Consider the following 20931-nt stretch of genomic DNA (forward strand, 5'->3'; position numbering starts at 1 on the left):
AAAAGGAAATGCGTGTGGCCCCCAGGCCCTATATAGTCAGAACAGCAGTATACAGGCGGTGCAAACAAGACAGGGACTGTGTAGGTTTGTTGTGTTAAGTTGAATCAGTTTGTAATTTTCAACTGGTACATTTTTAAAGTGTAGCTCCAGTCAAAAAAACTATTTTTAAGCTTTTTGGAAAACATAGGGAAGGGTTATCACCCCTGTATAATTTGTTTTGTCGTCCATCTTTTTTCATCTCACTTGCTGTTGTCTCCTTCCATTTGCAAGTAGGAGATGTTTGTAAGTTGGATGTTTGAAAGTAGGGGCCTGCCCTATATGCTCTGCAGAAATGGCGGAACAAGGTGTTGGTTTTGCCACAACATTGTAAGCCCTCAAAGTGACTCTTGGTGGGCGCTGGAGCGCCCTGCTGTGAACGATTATATCAAGAATTGTAATTACATGCCATTGTTGAACAGTGGTAGAAAAATTTACCTTTGGTGGTTGTGGTGCTGGTGCCACAACACTATAAGTCCTCACCGTTACTCTGGGTGGGCACAGGAAGGGGCCCTCCTGTGAAATATTATATCAAGAATTGTAATTACATGTCCCTGTTAAACAGGGGCAGAAAAATGTGGCCTTAGGCACTGCTGCTGGTGCCACCACACTGCAACCTCTTCCATATACTCTAGTTTTATTGCAGGAATTAGCCCTGCTGCAAAGCATTGCATCAAAAATTGTACTTAATCGCCCCTGTTAAACAGGGGCAGAAAAATTGGGCCTTAGGCATTGGTGCTGGTGCCACCACACTGCAACCTCTGCCATATACTCTAGTTTTATTGCAGGAATTAGCCCTGCTGCAAAGCATTGCATCAACAATTGTAATTAAACGCCCCTGTTAAACAGGGGCAGAAAAATTGGGCCTTAGGCACTGGTGCTGGTGCCACCACACTGCAACCTCTGCCATATACTCTAGTTTTATTGCAGGAATTAGCCCTGCTGCAAAGCATTGCATCAACAATTGTAATTAAACGCCCCTGTTAAACAGGGGCAGAAAAATTGGGCCTTAGGCACTGGTGCTGGTGCCACCACACTGCAACCTCTGCCATATACTCTAGTTTTATTGCAGGAATTAGCCCTGCTGCAAAGCATTGCATCAAAAATTGTACTTAAACGCCCCTGTTAAACAGGGGCAGAAAAATTGGGCTGATGGCATCAACCAGAACCAGAAATGTTCTTCCAACATATCAGCGGAGGAGGAAGAGGATAGACAATCAACATAACAGGACAGTCACTCAGCATCAGCATAGGCAGTCTTGAAGGGATGTGGTATTTGAAAAAAATTATTCTGTTACATCAGCTTCAGGTGCTTGGTAGCTGTGGGTGATCCAAGACTGATTCATCTTGATGAAGGTCAGTCGATCAACTGATTCGGTGGACAGGCGCACCCTGTGATCGGTAACAAAGCCACCAGCAGCACTGAAGGTGCGTTCCGAAAGAACGCTGGATGCAGGACAGGCCAGTAGCTCAATTGCATACTGTGCAAGCTCTGGCCAGTGATCCATCCTCAAGACCCAGTAAGCCAGAGGATTTTCGGTGGGAAAGGTGTCCAAGTCTGACCTTGCCCCTAGGTATTCCTGCACCATGTAAATCAGACGCTGGCGATGGGTGCTGGAACCGATCATACCTTGGGGCTGCGGACTAAAAAATTGTCTGAAAGCATCAGTCAGACGGCCACCTTCTCCACCGCTCCTTCTGACCGATGCCTCAGCAACACGTTGTCCAGGACCAGGAGTTTGTAACCTCCCAGTCTCTGGGAACGCGTTGCACAGACCTTTCTGCAAGGCCTCCCGGAGATGTCTCATCCTCTGCTCCCTCTGCGATGGCAAGATAAGGTCGGCAACCTTACCCTTGTACCGTGGATCAAGGAGAGTGGCCAGCCAGTAATGGTCCCTCTCCTTGATCCGAAGAATACGAGGATCCTTCCGCAGGCTTTGCAGGATCAGGGAGGCCATGCAGCGTAGGTTAGCTGAGGCATTCGGTCCGGAGTCCTCTGGGTCACTAAGGGCAACATGATCCACAGCTACCTCCTCCCAGCCACGTACAAGTCCACGTGTTTCTTGGGACTGTAAATCATCCCTACAAGACTGCTGCTGCTGATGCTGAGTGCCAGCCTCCACCTCCATGCTGACACAATCATCCTCCTCCTCCTCTTCCTCCTCCTCATCCTCTTCCTGTGTGATGGGTGGCACAGCAGGAACACTGTCTGGATAAAGGGGGCCTTGAGAGGCAAGGAAGTCCTCCTCTTCCTGCCTCTGTTCTGCCTCAAGTGCCCTGTCCATTATTCCACGCAGCGTATGCTCCAAGAGGTGGACAAGAGGTACAGTGTCACTGATGCATGCACTGTCACTGCTCACCATCCTTGTGGCCTTCTCAAACGGTGACAGGACAGTGCATGCATCCCTGATCATGCCCCACTGGCGTGGTGAGAAAAAACCGAGCTCCCCTGACCCTGTCCTGGTGCCGTAGTCGCACAGGTACTCATTGATGGCCCTCTGCTGCGTGTGCAGCCGCTGCAGCATGGCCAATGTTGAGTTCCATCTGGTGGGCATGTCACATATAAGGCGGTTCTTGGGCAGGTTCAACTCCTTTTGGAGCTCAGCCAGCCGAGCACAGGCATTAAATGATCGGCGGAAATGCACACAGACTTTCCTGGCCTGCTTCAGGACATCCTGTAAGCCGGGGTACCTGCCCAAGAACCGCTGCACCACCAGGTTAAGGACGTGAGCTACACAGGGCACATGGGTCAGTTGTCCCTGTCGGAGGGCGGAGAGGAGGTTGCTGCCATTGTCGCAAACCACCATTCCTGGCTTAAGCTGGCGTGGCGTCAACCACCTCTCGGCCTGACCCTGCAGAGCTGACAAAACATCCGCCCCAGTGTGGCTCCTGTCCCCCAAACAAACCAGCGCAAGCACGACATGGCATCGTTTTGCCTGCGTACTTGCGTAGCCCCTGGAACGCCTACGAAGCACCGCTGGTTCTGAGGACAGAGCACTGGAAGAGGCCATGGAGGAAGAAGAAGAGGAGGGGGTGGAGGAGAGAGGTGTGTCACAACCAATAGTAGCATTTTGGAGGCGTGGTGGCGGAACAACCTCCAACACTACTGCACCTTGTCCTGCATCCTTCCCAGCAGCCAGAAGAGTGACCCAATGGGCCGTGAAAGACAGGTAACGTCCCTGTCCATGCCTGCTGGACCATGAGTCAGCGGTAATATGCACCTTACCGCTGACCGCCCTGTCCAGCGAGGCAAGGACATTGCCTTCCACATGCCGGTAGAGAGCCGGAATCGCCTTCCGTGAGAAAAAGTGGCGTTTGGGGACCTGCCACTGAGGAACCGCACATTGTACAAACTCACGGAAGGGGGCCGAGTCTACCAACTGAAAAGGCAGCAGTTGAAGTGCTAGCAATTTAGCCAAGCTAGCATTCAACCGCTGGGCATGTGGATGGCTGGGAGTAAACTTCTTCCGCCGGTCCAGCAGCTGGGGCAGGGACATTTGCCTGCTATAATCGGACGTGGGTGTACCGCTAGCAGAGTTCCCAGAAACACTTGGCTGTGACACACCTAATTCTACACCTTCATTCCTCTCAGAGCAGGTTTCAGAGAGGACTGAAGGTCTAGTGGGGTTGGAGATGCCAGCTGATGAGGAGCAAGGAGAGGTCCGCTTTGTTCTTTGGTGTGGGTCTTTGAGGTACGCTTGCCAACGAGCTGCATGGCAGGTCAACATATGTCTGGTCAAGCATGTGGTGCCCAAGCGGCTGATGTTTTGGCCACGTGAGATACGCTTGAGACATATGTTGCAAATAGCAGCGGTGCGATCTGATGCACTCGTCTCAAAAAAGGCCCACACCAAAGAACTTTTAGAATAACGCGCAGAGGCAGCGCTCTGCACAGGCGGAGCTCTGCGGTGTGATTCAGTCGGTGTGCTGCCCCTAAGCTGGCCCCCGGAGGGCATCCTGCCTCGTTGGACATGTGCCTCCTCCTCCTCCTCCTCCCTCCTTCCAGGCACCCACGTGGAGTCAGTGCCCTCATCATCCCCTCCCTCTTCATCGCTGTAGCAAACCTGGCAGTATGCTGCAGCTTGTGGAACATGACTGCCAGATTGCTGTCCTTCTTGAGCATCCCCTCTCTCTGCGCTTACGCTACTGCCTTCCTCTAGCTGAGTGTCATCATCAGAGCCCACAAAACACTGGGCATCCTCCTGGAGCATGTACCCAACACTGTGCTCACAGAGTTCAGGAGACTCCTCAGGAGGACGTGGTGGGTCTAGGGAAGGAGTCACTGATGATGACATTGAGAGGAGGGAAGACGATGCGTTGGCAGCTGCTTTGCTACTACCCTGAGACTGGGTGAGAGAGGATGAGGAGGATGAAGAGGGCTTGGTCATCCACTCTACCAAGTCGTTGGCATGTTGCGGTTCAACATGTCCAGCTGCCGAAAAGAAGGACAAGCATGTCCCATGGCCACGTGCTGATGACAATGCACCGCGTCCACGACCAGCACTGTTGTCTCTAGACACAGAGCCTGCTTGCCCTCTTTTATTGGCTCGCGCCTGTCTGCCTCTCCTTGCTGGCCTTCCAGACATGGTAATGGCCTGAAGGGAGTTGGGTAAAACAGCAGTTGGGTAGTTTATATTGTGCTGGAGGCACACAACACCCACTAACTCCTGCAGATGCCTTTTTTATAGAACACCAGAGATAAAGGGGTATATACAGATGTATACTGTGCTGTGCTGGAGGCACACACAACTTCCAATAACTCCTGCAGATGGCAAGTGGGCTCAAATAGAGAACAGCTATGTAGGTGGATATAGCGGTATGTACTGGGTACAGAGCACGCAGACAGCACGCACTATCTCCTAACACTACTGACTGCAAGCTCTATTATTAAAGATAGATCACTAGCTATATAGGTGAGGTGAATATCGCGGTGTATACTGCGGTCAGGGCACGCAGACAATAACCAGAAAACAGCAGAGATAAAGGGGTATATACAGATGTATACTGTGCTGTGCTGGAGGCACACACAACTTCCAATAACTCCTGCAGATGGCAAGTGGGCTCAAATAGAGAACAGCTATGTAGGTGGATATAGCGGTATGTACTGGGTACAGAGCACGCAGACAGCACGCACTATCTCCTAACACTACTGACTGCAAGCTCTATTATTAAAGATATATAAATATAGTGAAGTGAATAGTGAATATAGTGGTGTATACTGCGGTCAGGGCACAGACAATAACCACTACACAACAGCAAGATAGGAAATCAGCCAAAAACGATCGGTGTGTACTGTGTTGAAGGTACACAGAACACCCACTGCTTCAGATGCTAACACACTACACGAGGCCGCCTCAATGGCGGCCTTATATAGTGTGGGGCGTGCACTACACAGCCTGAGCTATGATTGGCCACAGGCATCCTGCCTGTGGCCAATCATGGCTCTCCTCGCTGCTGGCGCTGCGATTGGCCAAGCATGCGGGGTCACAGTGCATGCTTGGCCAATCATGAGCCAGCAATGCACTGCGTCATCGCAGTGCATTGTGGGCCGTGAGCGCCATGCGAATTTTGACGCGAACGGACCAAGTGTTCGGATTTCGCCGAACGGACGAACAGCCAATGTTCGAGTCGAACGTACGTTCGACTCGAACACGAAGCTCATCCCTAATTACAAGAACTAGGCTGTACAAGACCACCAGTATTAACTAAAATGTTCTGAGTTCTTAAAGGGTTAAACTGTTTCTCCATAGGAATAGTAACATTACCCTGCGAACGCATAGCGTTCCAGACAGGGCCAACCTTTAAAGCATCCGCAGTGACTGACTGCTGCAACCCAGTACCATCTTGATAAGCACCAATATTTTGCGCACCTGAAGCAAGCAAAGGCTGCACATCTTGCCTTACACCAACAGGGGGAGCAGTACTAGTATTCAAATGATTAACAGGATTTTGTAATATTGCTCCAGAATACTGAGCACCTGGCACTGCACCAGAATACTGTGCACCTGGCTGCAAATTATAGGGAAAAGTACCAGAAGACTGTACACCTGACATAATATTAAGAGGAGCACCAGCAGGCTGTGTCTCCTGAGCTGCACCAAATAAATGTGCCCCTTGTAAGGTACCAGAAGGCAATGCCTCCTGTACAGGGATAGTTGTTTGAACTGAAACATTGTTTAATTGCTGGCTATTCTGAAAAGAACTGCCAGCACTTGCAAACAGAGCCCTGGCAATGAGAGAGGGAGAGGGAGATCCTTGTTCCCCTTCTGACTGGCTAGTAAAAGCATTTGCTAACGAATTAAGGATAAAAATTAAGTCAGGTAAAGAAGAAACAGAATTCTCACCAGGTGGGATATCTGACACAGCATTCTGTCCCAAAAGAGCTGCAGCGCTGGTTTCTGGAATGGAGGATGAGGAGGATAAAGTTGCAGCATCTTTAAGATACCTGGAACGAGAAGCAGAAGTGAAAGAATCTTCCTTAGAATAAGGAACAGCAGGGGCTGCCGACTTTTTCTGCTTCTTTCCTTTATCTACAGGTGTGCGGGAGCTGCCAGCTGAAGGAGAATTCCTGTGTTCCTCCATATTAATGTTCGGCATGGGCGTCAGACAGGCAGGGAGAGAAGAACAAGCAGGAGGGTCTTCAGCTAAGCAGTGCCTCAGCCACTCCTCACCACCGGAGCTTTCTGCCTTTTCTAGAAGCTGACAAAGGAGAGACTCCATTCTAAATGTACACCTGAGCGCACACTGGTCCTCTTCAGGTGGCTGTGAAGCTGAGGTAGCGTCCGGCTTATATAAGCAGTTACAGGCGCGAAGAAACAGCCCGCCAAATTCCTCCAATGACGGCTTGTTGCTAAGGGATATTGCACCAATAGCCCTTCTGAGAGAAAGGAAAGAAAATGCACAGGCAAAGAGCCCTCTGCCCCCGGTTAATGCCGGGGACCGAACATTTTTCAGATTTGCAGAACGTGTTCCATAGGAAACCATGGTACATGGACTGTAGTGCAAATCTGCAAAATGCAAAAAGCACTAAAAATGCATAGGTGTGAATCCAGCCTTAGAATGTCCTACTCTGGATGAAGCATCCAGACGGCAGCATTATCAATCTGGCAGGAGGGGTTGTTAGATGTACTTGCAGATTAACCACTTACAGACCGGACCATTTTGCTGGTGAAAGACCAGACCACTTTTTGCGATTCGGCACTGCGTCGCTTTAACTGAAAATTGCGCGGCCGTGCGACGTGGCTCCCAAACAAAATTGATGTCCTTTTTTCCCCACAAATAGAGCTTTCTTTTGGTGGTATTTCATCACCCCTGCAGTTTTTATGTTTTGCGCTATAAACAAAAATAGAGCGACAATTTTGAAAAAAACTCATTATTTTTTACTTTTTGTTATAATAAATATCCCCCAAAAATATATAAAAAAAATTTTTTTTCCCTCAGTTTAGGCCGATACGTATTCTTCTACATATTTTTGGTAAAAAAATCGCAATAAGCGATTATTGATTGGTTTGCGCAAAAGTTAGAGCGTTTACAAAATAGGGATAGTTTTATGGCATTTTTATTAATAATTTTTTATTAGTAATGGCGGCGATCAGCGATTTTTATTGTGACTGCGACATTATGGCGAACACATCGGACATTTTTGACACATTTTTGGGACCATTGTCATTTATACAGCAATCACTGCTATATAAATGCAGTGATTCCTGTGTAAATTACACTGGCAGTGAAGGGGTTAACCAGTGGGTGGCAGTGTAGGGGTTAAGTGTTCCTAGGGGTGTGTTACTAACTGTGGGGGGGGGCTGGGCTTTCATTTAGTGAACACTGATCTCTGCTCCAATCACATGGAGCAGAGATCAGCATCACTAGTTGCTAGGCAGAATGGGGAAATGCTGTTTACAACGGCATTTCCTCCATTCAGTCGCCCTGTGAGACGATCGCGGGTATGCCCGCGGCGAGCGAGTTTGCGGGACCCGAGACCGGACTCACGGGGGTCCCAACTGGCACGCAAGCTGCCGCCGGCGGCATGCTCGCAATGGCAGGGCGGCATTAAAGATTGGACATACCTGTACGCCAATATGCCTGCCCGTGCCATTCTGCCGATGTACATCGGCGTGCGCTGGTCGGGAACCGGTTAAGATACACTAAACATAATGAAGCCATACTCCAGCTTGCAGTGCATTTAAACAACTGATTACATCAACAGTTTTCTTTTCTTTTAGAATAAAGGTTTTATATAAATGAATAAAAGCTAATCATTGAAAGCACCCCGTGAGTGGTAAATGGTTTGTCTGAACACTCTAAATGGCTACATTTGCAGGACAGCTTGTTCTGTTGAAAAACAGCAGACTTACTGACTGGATCACCAGGTTAAAAAAAAAAGAAAGCCTAAAAAGAAAAATGAATGCAGCTATTATATCTAAGCATTAATAATCTACAATATAGTAAATATTTGCTTTTGAGTTTAATACTGCTTTAAAGCTCAAAGTCCGAAAATGCTTAACAACTAAAATCTCATGTTTTTTATTTTTTTATTTAGATTTTAAGCAAGAATGCTGTTGCCAAAAATGATAGCGGCAACGTTCGGCCAGTAAAAATACAGATAAATAGTCATGTAGAAACATAGTAGGGGTTCAGAAACCGAACTGCTAGCCGGCTAAACAGTGGAATAAGGGGCAAATCGGTCGTATTTCTAGTAACATATGAGGTGGTGGCAGCCCAGTCAATGGTGTTAATACTTATGGATTAGTGGGAAAATGTTATGTCAATTGGGCAGTCATTCGAGAGTGGTCTAGCTAAATATCATTGAGTATGTCTGAAACATTGTGCTATTGATCGGTATCAGTATTTAAAAGTTTGGATCAATGACTCCCATACTACGAAAAATTCTGGACCTTTTTTTTTTTCTATCTAGAGACGCCTGTATTCATTCCATATGGAATACAAAAGTTATGATCCATGCCAAAGCGGAAGCAGTTTAACACTTATGGAAACCATGGGTGGATCTATCTCCCTTTTGACTGTAATAAAACATTACTGTCCCCTTGATCTCTCTGCATGTATTTTATTAGGGACCCTTGGATGAGGATCACTAATCTTCTCTCCCATTTCACCCTCCAGGACCTATATCTCTACCTTCTTTGTCTCACTATCCCCTCTAATGCCGCGTACACACGACCGGAATTAGGTCCGACAGACTTTCGACAGAGTTCTCACGGAGTTCTGACAGAGTTCTGACGGACTTTCCGAATGAACGGACTTGGCCACACACAATCACACCAAAGTCCGACGGATTCAAACGTGATGACGTACGACTGGACTAGAATAAGGAAGTTCATAGCCAGTAGCCAATAGCTGCCCTAGCGTCGGTTTTTGTCCGTCGGACTAGCATACACACGAGCGGATTTCTCGGTAGGAACTGGGTCCGATGGGGGTCTGGCGGAAAAATTTGAAACATGTTCCATTTCTAAAGTCTGTCAGACTTTTGCAAATCAAAAGTCCACTGCAGCCCACACACGATCGAATGGTCTGCTGGAATCATTCCGTCAAACTTTTGATGTTGAAAAGTCCGGTCGTGTGTACGCGGCATTAGTTCTTCTGGTCTCTGCTTTTTCTCACATTCCCCTACTTTCTGGTCCCCTTTCCCTTCTTCACCACCTGCTTTCTCCCTTCCCCTTCCTTGCCCCTCTATTTCTTCTCTTTTATTCCCGATCGATTAACCCCTGTTACGGACTACCCCAAACAGGGGCAGCCTGTCCAGATGATATAATGATCAGGACATTAGCCGCACCTAATTTTGTGCAAAACCAACTCTACTCACACTATCTAGAGTAGCCTATCCAGTTTCCCCAAACTGTCAAGCCCATACCATGTGTTATCTGCTGGTTTTTGAATTTTGAATATTATTTTGCAAAGTATCTCATGTGGGTTTAGCTGCCGTCAAGGGTGGTCCTTCCCCCTTTTCCTCATTCCATACATGACCTAGCTGAACATTTGGAGTTAATCATACTCCCCTATAAAGTGCTATAATACAGTTATCAAACATTTAACATCATTGCTTTCCCTATCATACTGTTATGGGCTGCGTCCCTACAAAATTGGTACGCTGTTGTGCATACTCTTTTACATATTTTCTCATTGGGGTTATTCCGCAAAGAGTTATTATTTTTGTATGTTACTCTTTTTTTTTTCTGTACCAATAAAATATTTGAACAAGGAATACAAAAGTTTGTTTTTCTATTAACAATGAAATGGGGAGGGGGCGTTGACAGAATAGATACATTTATACAAAATTGTTTTTTTTCCGCTAAAAGAGAGAACAAAAACAATAAGCTTGAATATTTTCTTCCTAAAGGGTAGTGGGTGCATTGAGTACACTTACAGCAGATGTCGTTTTTGAGAACACACAATTCTTAGGATAAACACAAAGCTGTGCTGAGCATTAATTACTGAAAATGAGCTGGCATATTAAACCAGAAATTCAATGTGAAATGCTTATAAATTCTATTTTTTATTCTGTCTATACATTGCGGTGTTCAAATACATTTAAGGATAATTATGCTTTACTAAAACAGTACATCTGGTGCAGGGTCTATTGGTGTGCCGAAAAGTATGAGACTGACACTTTTCCTGCTTAGTCATATAAACGTTTTTAGTAAGCCATCTGTTTAAATACAGACATTCCCATGTAGTATGAGATACGTTAATGTGCCCTTAAGTACTCATGTACACCAATACCATTAACCCCATTTCTTTTTTAGGGACATATATGGACATTTGACCTCACACTTGCTGCCCAAAGGTCACATCCCTAGCCTTGAAAGTGTTATGTTAACGAGCTGGACATAGGGCTCAAGGAGATATAGCTTGTGTGCAGTCGACGCTTCTATGGCAACACAATAGATCAGATAGCTTCATGAATATTGCCAGTAGCAGGGGCTGCGTGAAGAATAAGTGATCAGTCTGATGTCAGCAGCCTCTGATGCTGCAGCTTCTGTCAAGCTGCTTAGTATGGGCAGCAGCCAGAGTCAAGGAGACAGGGAGGGAGGAAAAGAGGGAGGGAATTCTCTTTTTCTCTTTTTATTATGATTTGTTCCTTTTGTTCTTCTGGGCAGCCCTAGTCCAGTCCCTCCCCTGACCGGCTGCTGACTGAACTGTTCTGCCCGTCTGTTGCATTGTTGGATCTAAGCAAAGACAAGCAAACATGGACCACAAGCTCCTCCTGGCACCTCTAGCACTGTCAGGATGCTACGACTGCTGCTGATGCTTTAGAGACACAGACTTCTCAGTCTGTGCACCTGAGGCAGGAAGAGGTGCTGAAATGCCCCCAGCATTGGCACATAGGGGCTGACATCAGCCAAAAGCAGAGGAAGCTTTCAGTGGAGGAGTATCCTGGCAGACAATGGACAGACTGCACCCCTCTATGAGGAAGCGTCTGTACAGCCTCCCTCAGCACATTGGATCCAAAGCATCTATAATGGACGAAGAGGAAGGTGAAGAGAGAGACACCTGGAAAAAGAGCATTAGGCTGAAACCATTGCCCTCGCCTTCTGCACTTAAGGTTCTTGACCCGCGACCTGGAGCAAAGGATACCCATCTAGTTATGGAAACTGAAGTAGGAAAATCCCAAAGAACAAGTAGCAATGGAGACTGTAGGAGATTTACAGGTAGTCTCTCCTCCATTGCCAGCTGTGGTCGGCACCTTCATGATTCAGACCCCAGTGAAGGGAGAAGGCTTATACCAGAGGGGGACCTTAGTCCTACCGATGAGAAGTCTCCCACCATGGACACTTCAGGAGAAACAAGCGCAGGCCATTCCCAAGCAGCTCATTCAGCGTCCCAACCTCGGATCGCTGACCAGCACAGTACTTCTGTAAAGGTTGAAGGCAGAGAACAGACTTTATCTGGAGGGGATGAGGAACAGAGTAGTTTTATGCACAGGCAGTTTGGGGCGCTTCTGCAACCGGGGGTGAACAAATTTTCTTTGCGAATGTTTGGCAGTCAGAAGGCAGTGGAAAGAGAACAAGATCGGGTGAAGTCTGCAGGATTTTGGATTATTCACCCATATAGCGACTTCAGGTAACAACAAAGCCTATAATTGTGGGCAAACAAGTGTTTTTTTCATATTGTTTCATGAATTTAAGAATTCATCAGAGTTTACTGACATGTGCCCACAATGGAATGATGATTTATTGCATATATAAGGTTTAAATGCACGGGAAGGATTGTGCCATTGTGTTTCACCTTTGAAAAGGGGAGATCACAAGCTTTGCTTCACTGCTTTTTCTCTATAACCTTGAAGGAGTCACTTTGTTCAGACCAACTGCCTAATATTGGAAGCTCCAAGATCTAATGTGTCTATCTTTAGTATGCATGCCTGCATACATCTTACCATAGTAAAACCATTTTTACATTCAATTCCATGAATTAGAAATCATTTTAGATAGGTTGGGCCTAGCAATGTAGGAGGGCAGTCTTTTCACGAGCTACACATCTGTACACTGTGCTTCTATATGAAGTATGAGGACCTGAAACACAGTTAAACAGTGTTTATATTCACAGTGCATTCTTTCGGCTTCTCATAAAAAGTCTTCAAATAGATTTAAGACATCCAAACCAGGAATGGGAGCAATGAGGGTGGCAACAATAAATCCAAGTTTGACCCTTTAACACTCTTCCCAATCAACAGATACTTTTTATCCTTCATATTTAAATTTCATATAAGCTTATCATTTTGCAGCATTCTCGATGATCAAGTACTAATAATGTCCCCTCCCCCGTAAAAAAACCACATGCTTCAGTACTTCATTGAGTATTGCATTTTATACAGTATATGACTCAATAAATGAAGTAGCTGGTCAAGACTGTTGTTTTTTTTTTTCCAGTAGATGTAAGCCTCCACTAATAAGTGATAACTGTATGTGTTCTCAAGCAGAGGAAAAAGCAATATTCTTAACAGGCTGCTGCTACAGGTGTAACCAATCATCACTATGAATTGAACCATTTGTAGGCACTGTTGCACTTTCTGAGAAAGGACAGTGAAGCGGACATTTTTAATCAGGGGCAGAACAATGAAATTTAAAAAAGCTTAAATTCCATATGAAAACTTTATTCTACTGTACGGGGAACCCCCAAAGTGCTTTGATGTCCCCCTCCTTTGTTATAAGTATGGTTAACATGGATAAGTGTACACCTTTAACGAAAAAAAATTAAAGCCAATAAGAATAAAAATTTGATTCTGATTATATTAATGCAGTGATTGATTGCTTATTCTCTATGTTAGAGATGGTTCATTGCTTGCATCTCTGTGAAAATACCTGCATCCTCTGTCTATTCATAGGATTAATTGTAATCATTTTGTTTCTTATTTGAATGCAATTTTTATCACTTTTACCTTGATAATAAATTCGTAGTTTTGTGTCTGAGCAGATTGAGCTTAGCAAGGCAAGCCCTTTAGCTGCAACAGAAGCAACAGTGTCAGAACTGCTGACTTCATAATAGCACAGCGAATGCAGCCTCATTCAAGAGAAAAATGTTAAGTTGTGTTCATACGTCGGTTGCAGAATTATTCTTCTGTTAGAAAAAGGTACAATCCAATGATTCATTAGAAATCAGGACTGTTAGGTGACTTTTTGTGCATTGAGATTTTAACACCAGAGCCCAACTAACGCTAAGCAAAACATAAAAAAATGCATTACTTACTATTTTTATAGAACCAGAAAGGATCTTGGGAAGTTAATTCTGTTCTAATGAAAGTATAATACATGAATAAAATTTTAGCAACAAATACATTTTTGTTGTGCAAAGGTCTGTAGAGAATTAAGTCAAAATCTAATGATGTAATTAAAATATCGTATAGTTGGTGGTTTACAAAAATTAAAATTTACACTGGTGTAGCATATCTTGTATTCTTACTATACATAGTCAGGTTAGGAAAAATATTTTTTTTAATAACTGGATGGGTTTTGGTGTATTAGCATAAGAGAATTTTATTTTTAAATCTGGGAATGAGATTTGAGTTTACTGCTACCATGGATCTGAGGTGAATCCTACATGTTCAAGGTTGACAGACTGAGCAAAATAATAATTTGGGATTCACCATAGTAACAACCATGCACTGCCTGGCCTTTGAACTTAGGTCAGTTGGCTTAGAAAGCCCAATAAGGGGGCTTTTGGATAAGCCAGCCCTTTTACTATAAGAGTGAGGAGGTGAAGTCATAGCTTAGATATTGACAATATGCTTTAGCTGTGTTAGGGAAAGCATAGGGAATGTTGCTGATAAAATACATGGGGGGAGATTAATATAGGACTTGTACTGGCAGGTCTTTTAAAGTAGATGTAAGCCCTTACTAAATATTTTTTTACAGGGTGTATTTTTAATTTGTTGCTGGCAGTCATTTTTTGATAGGCCTTTTGTTTTTATTTTTAAAGTAGTCCTTCCATGAGCATGAGGTCCACACACACACACACACACACACACACACACACACACACACACACAGCATGAAAATGCTGAAAATGCCGAAATCCGGGGCCAAGTGTCAAAAGCTGGAAATTATTTGCAGACAATTTGACTTTGGGGGGCTTTCACTAGATCTGACCTTTGATTCTCATAGAAGGTCCACTTGACAACAGTGGAATATGCCTGAGCAAGGTGCATAAGCATAAAAGCTTATAGTTTCACTTGGTAGAGCGATGGGTGATTTAAAGGGAAATTATTCTGGGAGACTTCGGTAAAACATTGTTACCCCATAACACAAAGTGCCCAAACAAGGACCTCTCTATACCAGTATCACATTATATTTTCATAAAAACGATCAATTAAAATATAAATAAGCTTTCCCAATATTATTTAAATTTTTAAGGTAATATATTATTTTAAGGGTAGGATTTACATCTACTTTAACAAACAATGCTTGAGTTTTTGAGTGATTGAAGCCCTGAAATACATTTTCTTATATGCCTTGTGTGTGTACACAGATCTGTACACCAAAAAGCCTTGGCAGCAAGGCCAAAATTGAGGTCCAGTATTTGGGGTGTCACAGATGAGGCAATTGTCAGGCAGTGGATGTTGGCAGGGCATTTCTGCCATTCGCACAGTGGCTGGGTATGACCAGCTTAAGTAGCCACAAATGCTATGTAGCCTTACAAAGGACTTCCTGAAGCCAGGGTACTTTGTGATAAACTGCTGAATCACTAGGTTGAGGACATGTGCCAATCAGGGTACATGTATGATTTTTTTGGCTGAAGATGTTGTGGAGTCAGCCACCTCTTGTCCTGGCCTTGGAGAGGTGACAGCAGCTATGGCCCAGTGTGGCCCTTGTTCTCCAGGCAGACGAGCCCTTGTTCTTCAGGCAGACAGCATGACAGAGTTTAGCCTGGGATGTTGCATATTCTGTGGACTTCTGGGGGATACTTCTGGTCCAAGGAGTCAAAGGATGAGACCAGGGAGGAGTCGGAGGTACAGGTGACTGTGCTATCACCAGGACAGGACACAGGATGGTACCACCAACTCCAGAAATGTGCTCCACCCTTCAGCCTTACAAAGTGCTAAAAGATTGACTTGGTGGGGTATTAGGGAAATGTTACAGTCTATGGTCATGTGTACCCTTTGGTTAATAGGGAGGCCCAGTGACTCAAACACATCAAACACTTTACAATCCATATGCTGGCAGAGGGCAGGGATGGTTTTCTGAGCAAAATAATATTGACTGGGTATCTGTGTAGTGGATGCCATAAACTTGCAGAAGGGGGCTGGTTTCAAGAGCTGAAATGGTAACAGCAAGCAGTTTTGACAAGCTAGCATTAAGACCCTGGACATGCCCGTGATCTCTTCTTCTGCAGCAGTAGCAGATATGTTAAAAAAAGGGCCACATTAAAGAGCTCTGTAGACCAGCCCTGGGGATAGCAGTGGCCTGTACCTGTTGGGCAGTGCTGCCAGGTGGAATAGAATGGCTACTCCCACTGGTCCTCTGCAAGCTGCCCCTGACCCTGGGCAAAATCCATCCTCACTGTTGTTCAGCCTCTCCATCAGAACTCGTGAAGACATTATACTACCTCCTGAACATGATGTTTAGAATGGCACAGTTAAAAATAGACAGACATGCATTGCCTTGGTGTGGTGCAATCACTGCTTTGTCCACTATATGCAGAAACTCTTCCTCTCACTTTTGGAGATGCCTAAATTTAATGGCAGCTATGGCATTTTGGGAGGAAAGGACTGCACAGGTATGCTGTGACATGCTGTAAACACTTGAGAAACATGTGTCAGCAACAAATATATGCTATGACCCAGAAGAAAAGACCATAGCAAAATAAAATATACTTCCTCCAGAAAACAAGCCCTGATTTGGAGAGGCTGGACAGGCTATAGCCATAAGATACTACACTTGGATCTGCTGCCTGCCCTTCCCCCTGGCCACAGTATTTCCTCTATGTTCTCCTGTCTGTCTTTCCCCATGCATTTTGGAAGGGTGGGCAGCCTATGGTCATAGGTTTTACCCCTGCAGTTATGACTCCAGTGCCCCAGTTGAATGAAATAAATACATATAATAAAACACAGCTGGCTGTTGAGTGCCTGGGAGGAGAAAAATTTTGCTGGCAAATCAGAGGAATTACAAAAATGTCTGTCCTCTGCTGTGTGCAGCGCAAACATCACTTCAATACCAAAAAATACAGAAAAAAGTACACATCAAAAAATAAATACCCATGAAAATTTTAAAACAATATCATAGGAAAAAAGAAAGGAAATAGTGGATGAGAATCATCCAAAGTGGGGCTCAAAAGCTAGAATGGTTATAGTGTAACTTTTTTCTGCAGCTCCAGATGGTAGCTGATGCCCACTTCCATCTGGAGCTGCACTGTCTAGTTACTGTACAATGCTTGTGGTTATTGTCTCATATAATACACTCAGTATTGTTTATTTCAACATAAAACCTGCCTAGTCCCTTTTTTTTATATTGCGGCCCAAGCAATCTGCTTGGATACTGTCTAACCACTGCTCAATAATTGTGGCTATTGTCTCTCAGATAATACACTCTAATTTTTATTGCAAGATAAACTCTGCCCTGTATCATTCTTTTGCTGCCTATTCAATTGTTTGTGTACTGCCTGTTTTTATTTTAGAATAAAACCTGGCTCAGCTCTCCCTCTTATATTTTGACCTAACTAAACTGCTTAAATATGTTCCAGCCACTGAACAATATTTGTGACTATTGTTTTTCAGATAATAAACTCAAATTTTTATTGCAAGATAAATCCTACCGTGTCCCTTACTATTTGCTAACTTTTCAATTACTCATGTACTGTCCCTACACTAGCTAATTATTACCAAGCGCATACTTACAGTCTATATTTTGAATATCCTGGGAATAATTGGGGATACTGGTATGGGAAGGGGTTCAGGGACTGTGGTGTTTTGGTTTTGAAGTAGTTTTATGCAGTCTGCTTTCACATTAAATATATTTTAATTTAAACTTTGAAGACAGTGCAGTGTGGTACTATTTAAAAGAAACTCACAAATTATACTATAAAAATTATTTTGCCACTGACCAATATGTATGGAGTTGAGGGCTTGGACTTTTTTTTTAAGTGAAACTTTTTTATAGCTTTCAGATCTGTTGTGACTATTACTTCCACCAGTCATGTCAGGCCTTTTACTGCTTGATATAAAATCAGGCGTCACAGCCTTTTTTTCCAGTTGACATTAAAAAGATTGGGGTGCTGCTTGTTTTTAAGCCACACCATATATATAAAAGTTTTAAAAAAATGATTGCACAGAATATGGTGTTGCTGATGCTGTCCATGAAGGGCCATAAAAGTAATTCTGTTTCATAGCAGCACATACAGCTTAAAGTGGTTTTAAAGTCTAAAAGTTCTGTACCTTCATGCTGTACAGCTTGGTCTGCTAAAGGAAGCTAATAAAATATTAGATGTAATGGCTGGATCTCCAGATCAGGACCATCTTTACGGCGAGCTGCCCAGGGCCCTATCATTGTTGGGGGCCCTGTACTGCCCGCCCCTTGAGCCCCGCGCTGCCCGACGGAGTTTGCCCACCTCTGGTGCTGGTCGCGTGCTGGCTACTCACTACTGTCATTTGGAAATACAGAAGTGCTTCTTCTGTATTTCAAAGTGACAGGGCTTCTATCCCGGCGCAGACTCTGATCCCTTGGGTACACACATCGATCTATGAGATCAGAGAGCAGAAGAGGAAGGAGGCGGGGAACCTGCAAAGGAGAAGCTGCCTCTGGAACCAGCAGGCTGCACGAACATCAGACAACATGCCATGAGTAGCATTTGGGACAGAGGAAAACTCTGTACTGGAATCCGGTGGGGGGTGGGCTTTGTGGGAGCAGAGCCTTGTACTTGGGGGGGAGTGGAGCTGGTACTGGAATCTGGAAGGGGTGGAGAGCTCCTGCACTCTGCACCTACCCCACCCTGGAACTCTACAACTACCTCACCCACCCCTGAACTCTGCACTTACCTCACTCCTGCACTCTGCACCTACCTCACCGCTTCTCTCTGCACTTACCTCACCCCTGCACTCTGCACCTACCTCACCCACCTCACCCCTGCTCTGTGCACCTACCTCACCCCTGCACCCTGCACATAGCACACCCCTAAACCCTGCACTCTGTACCCCTCAACCCTGCACTCTGCACATAGCGTACCCCTCAACCCTGTACTCTGTACATAGCACACCCCTCAATGTTCGTGTTGTTTGGCACACCCACCATTTGATGCAGAGGTTATGATGTGTAGTAACCTCTAGCAACCAATCAGTGAGCAAAAATTATTTGCAGTAACCTATAGAAACCAATTAGTGAGCAGTAATGATGTTCTGTAACCTCTAGCGACCAATCAGTGAGCGGTAATGATGTGCTGCAACCTCTGGCAGCCAATCACAGTCACTGCCTGATCTGGCAGTAAACTAATTCTAAGTGTAGCTGGGGAGGCAATAAAATGTTTGCCCAGAGTCCAATCAATATTAAAGATGACCCTGCTCCAGGTAAAAATAAAGGAAAAAAAGCTTAAAAGAAGAAAATAAATGCAGCCACCACATTTAGGAGTTGGTAAGCTGCAATATAAAACATTTTTCTGCTTCCAGCCTTGGACGGAATCGCAGCTAATCGCTCTGTGTGCAGCTATATGCGATCAGCAGTGACTGCTTTCAGCCCACCACTAGTTTATGTGGCCTGAGCGGCTGATAATCACATAACCCGGTCATTCCTGCTGTAGGAATTTGTAGATTCTTGTCACAGGAACCTGAAAGCCGCAACAAACTAGCCATGTGAAAGGGGTATTACAGTTAGCAGGTTGAGGCAAACAATTTTATCATTGAGAGGGGTGCTTTTACCCGTGTCCCCTGTATTCCGGAGCATCCATCTTCTCACAGCGCCGGAGCAGTGATGACGTCACTCCCGCACATGTGCACGGGAGCCGCCACTAACGGCATATCGCCGTTTGCAGTGGCATGCTGCTAACGGGGATAGTGCGCCTGCGCGCCACAGTCTACAGCGCATGCATCGTAGACAGCAATGCCTGTCTTTTAGTAAATATCTCCTAAACCATGTAGGTTTAGGAGATATTTCTTGGACCTACAGGTAAGCCTTAATCTAGGCTTACCTGTAGGTCAAAGTGGTTTGTAAGGGTTTACAACCACTTTAAGGACTGGTAAGCTGCAAAATGTAGCATTTTTGTTTTTTAGTTTATTACAGCTTTAACTTATATTTACAATGCAGATTTAAACTGCAATTGTTAAAAAAAAATTATCCGGAGTTCTGTTTTAAAATATAAAATAACTGTAAATTGAGGTCTTATGGCATGTAGACCTAAGTATTTTGTATCATGTGGTCATGTTTGATTTATGGACCTTCTACAAACCAATTATTTGTCTCAGCAAAGAAATACAGCACCTTAGGGAGTTTTGTATGATCACCTGCCAATGTACTACTACTCAGTGTTAATGTATTATTACCACAAAGCCTGTTTTAGATTGTGACAGGAACAGTCAAAATGTAATCTTCTTGTGCAGTCATCCACACACAGTAGTTAGACTCTATCATGTATTAGTGTATCACAGTTTACTCGACTATTGTATTAGCAATAAAACTGAGCAAATTCTATTGTTTAAGTTAACAGAGCATTAGGTCATAAGTTTTCTATCTTCTTCTGGTACCTGACAATCATTCTTCTATCTTCTTCTTCTGGTCCTGGCAATTATAATGTAACTCAAATGAGCAATATTAAATTAAGTTAAAGAATTAGGTTAAGAAATGTTGTTACCTATATTCTTTTACCATATTCAAATGGATATAGATACCTAATTTTTTGATTTAAAAGGGTCTTCCTGTCATCCTGAAGGTAATTTTCAGTTCATAAGACCGTTGAGCTTAAAGCGGTAGTAAACCACATATGTTTTTAAACCCTGTAAGACAGGGGTGCCCAACCCTTTCAGGAGCGAGGGCCACTTTAGCGGCTTGCTAACCGGTCGTGGGCCACAATGAGCAGAGTGGGCAGATGAAAGGTCTGTGTCCGCTCTGCATATTCAGCCCGCTCTACTCTATGGGCCATCTGATTTGCCCAGACAGAAGGGGAAGGATCCCCTTCTCTTTGTTTAAGTGGATCGGATTTGAGATAGGCAGGTGTAAAAGGACACATGTCTGTTTACATCTGCCACTCTATAGAGGTGAATGCAGGGTCCGCTTGGGTCCACCTGAAAAACAGACAGGCAGACCCAATTGGACCAATCACTGACATCAATCCTCACTTCTTCCTTAGGATTCCTGCAGGTATGGCTGGCTGCTGCTGTCCCCCAGGTGGGTATGGCCGGCGGCTGCTGCTGGCTGTCCTCCAGGGCTAGTACTCTTGGTGGGTACCACTGGTGGGTTATGCTGG

At 44.7% G+C, this 20931-nt stretch overlaps 1 protein-coding gene across 1 annotated transcript in view; it reads left to right on the forward strand.

Annotated features, from left to right (window-relative positions):
- Positions 1-11100: 11100 nt before the first annotated feature.
- Positions 11101-20931, forward strand: part of HCN4 (hyperpolarization activated cyclic nucleotide gated potassium channel 4) — a 221849-nt gene continuing 212018 nt past the window's right edge. The window contains exon 1 of the mRNA XM_077473378.1: positions 11101-12114. Coding sequence (XP_077329504.1) covers positions 11438-12114 — 677 coding nt within the window. The 5' untranslated portion in view covers positions 11101-11437. The remainder of the gene's footprint in view (positions 12115-20931) is intronic.

This window comes from Lithobates pipiens, unplaced genomic scaffold (genome assembly GCF_037356315.1).
Source record: "Lithobates pipiens isolate NorthernLeopardFrog02 unplaced genomic scaffold, aLitPip1_a1.2 Scaffold_8, whole genome shotgun sequence".
In the NCBI taxonomy this organism is placed as follows: domain Eukaryota; kingdom Metazoa; phylum Chordata; class Amphibia; order Anura; family Ranidae; genus Lithobates; species Lithobates pipiens.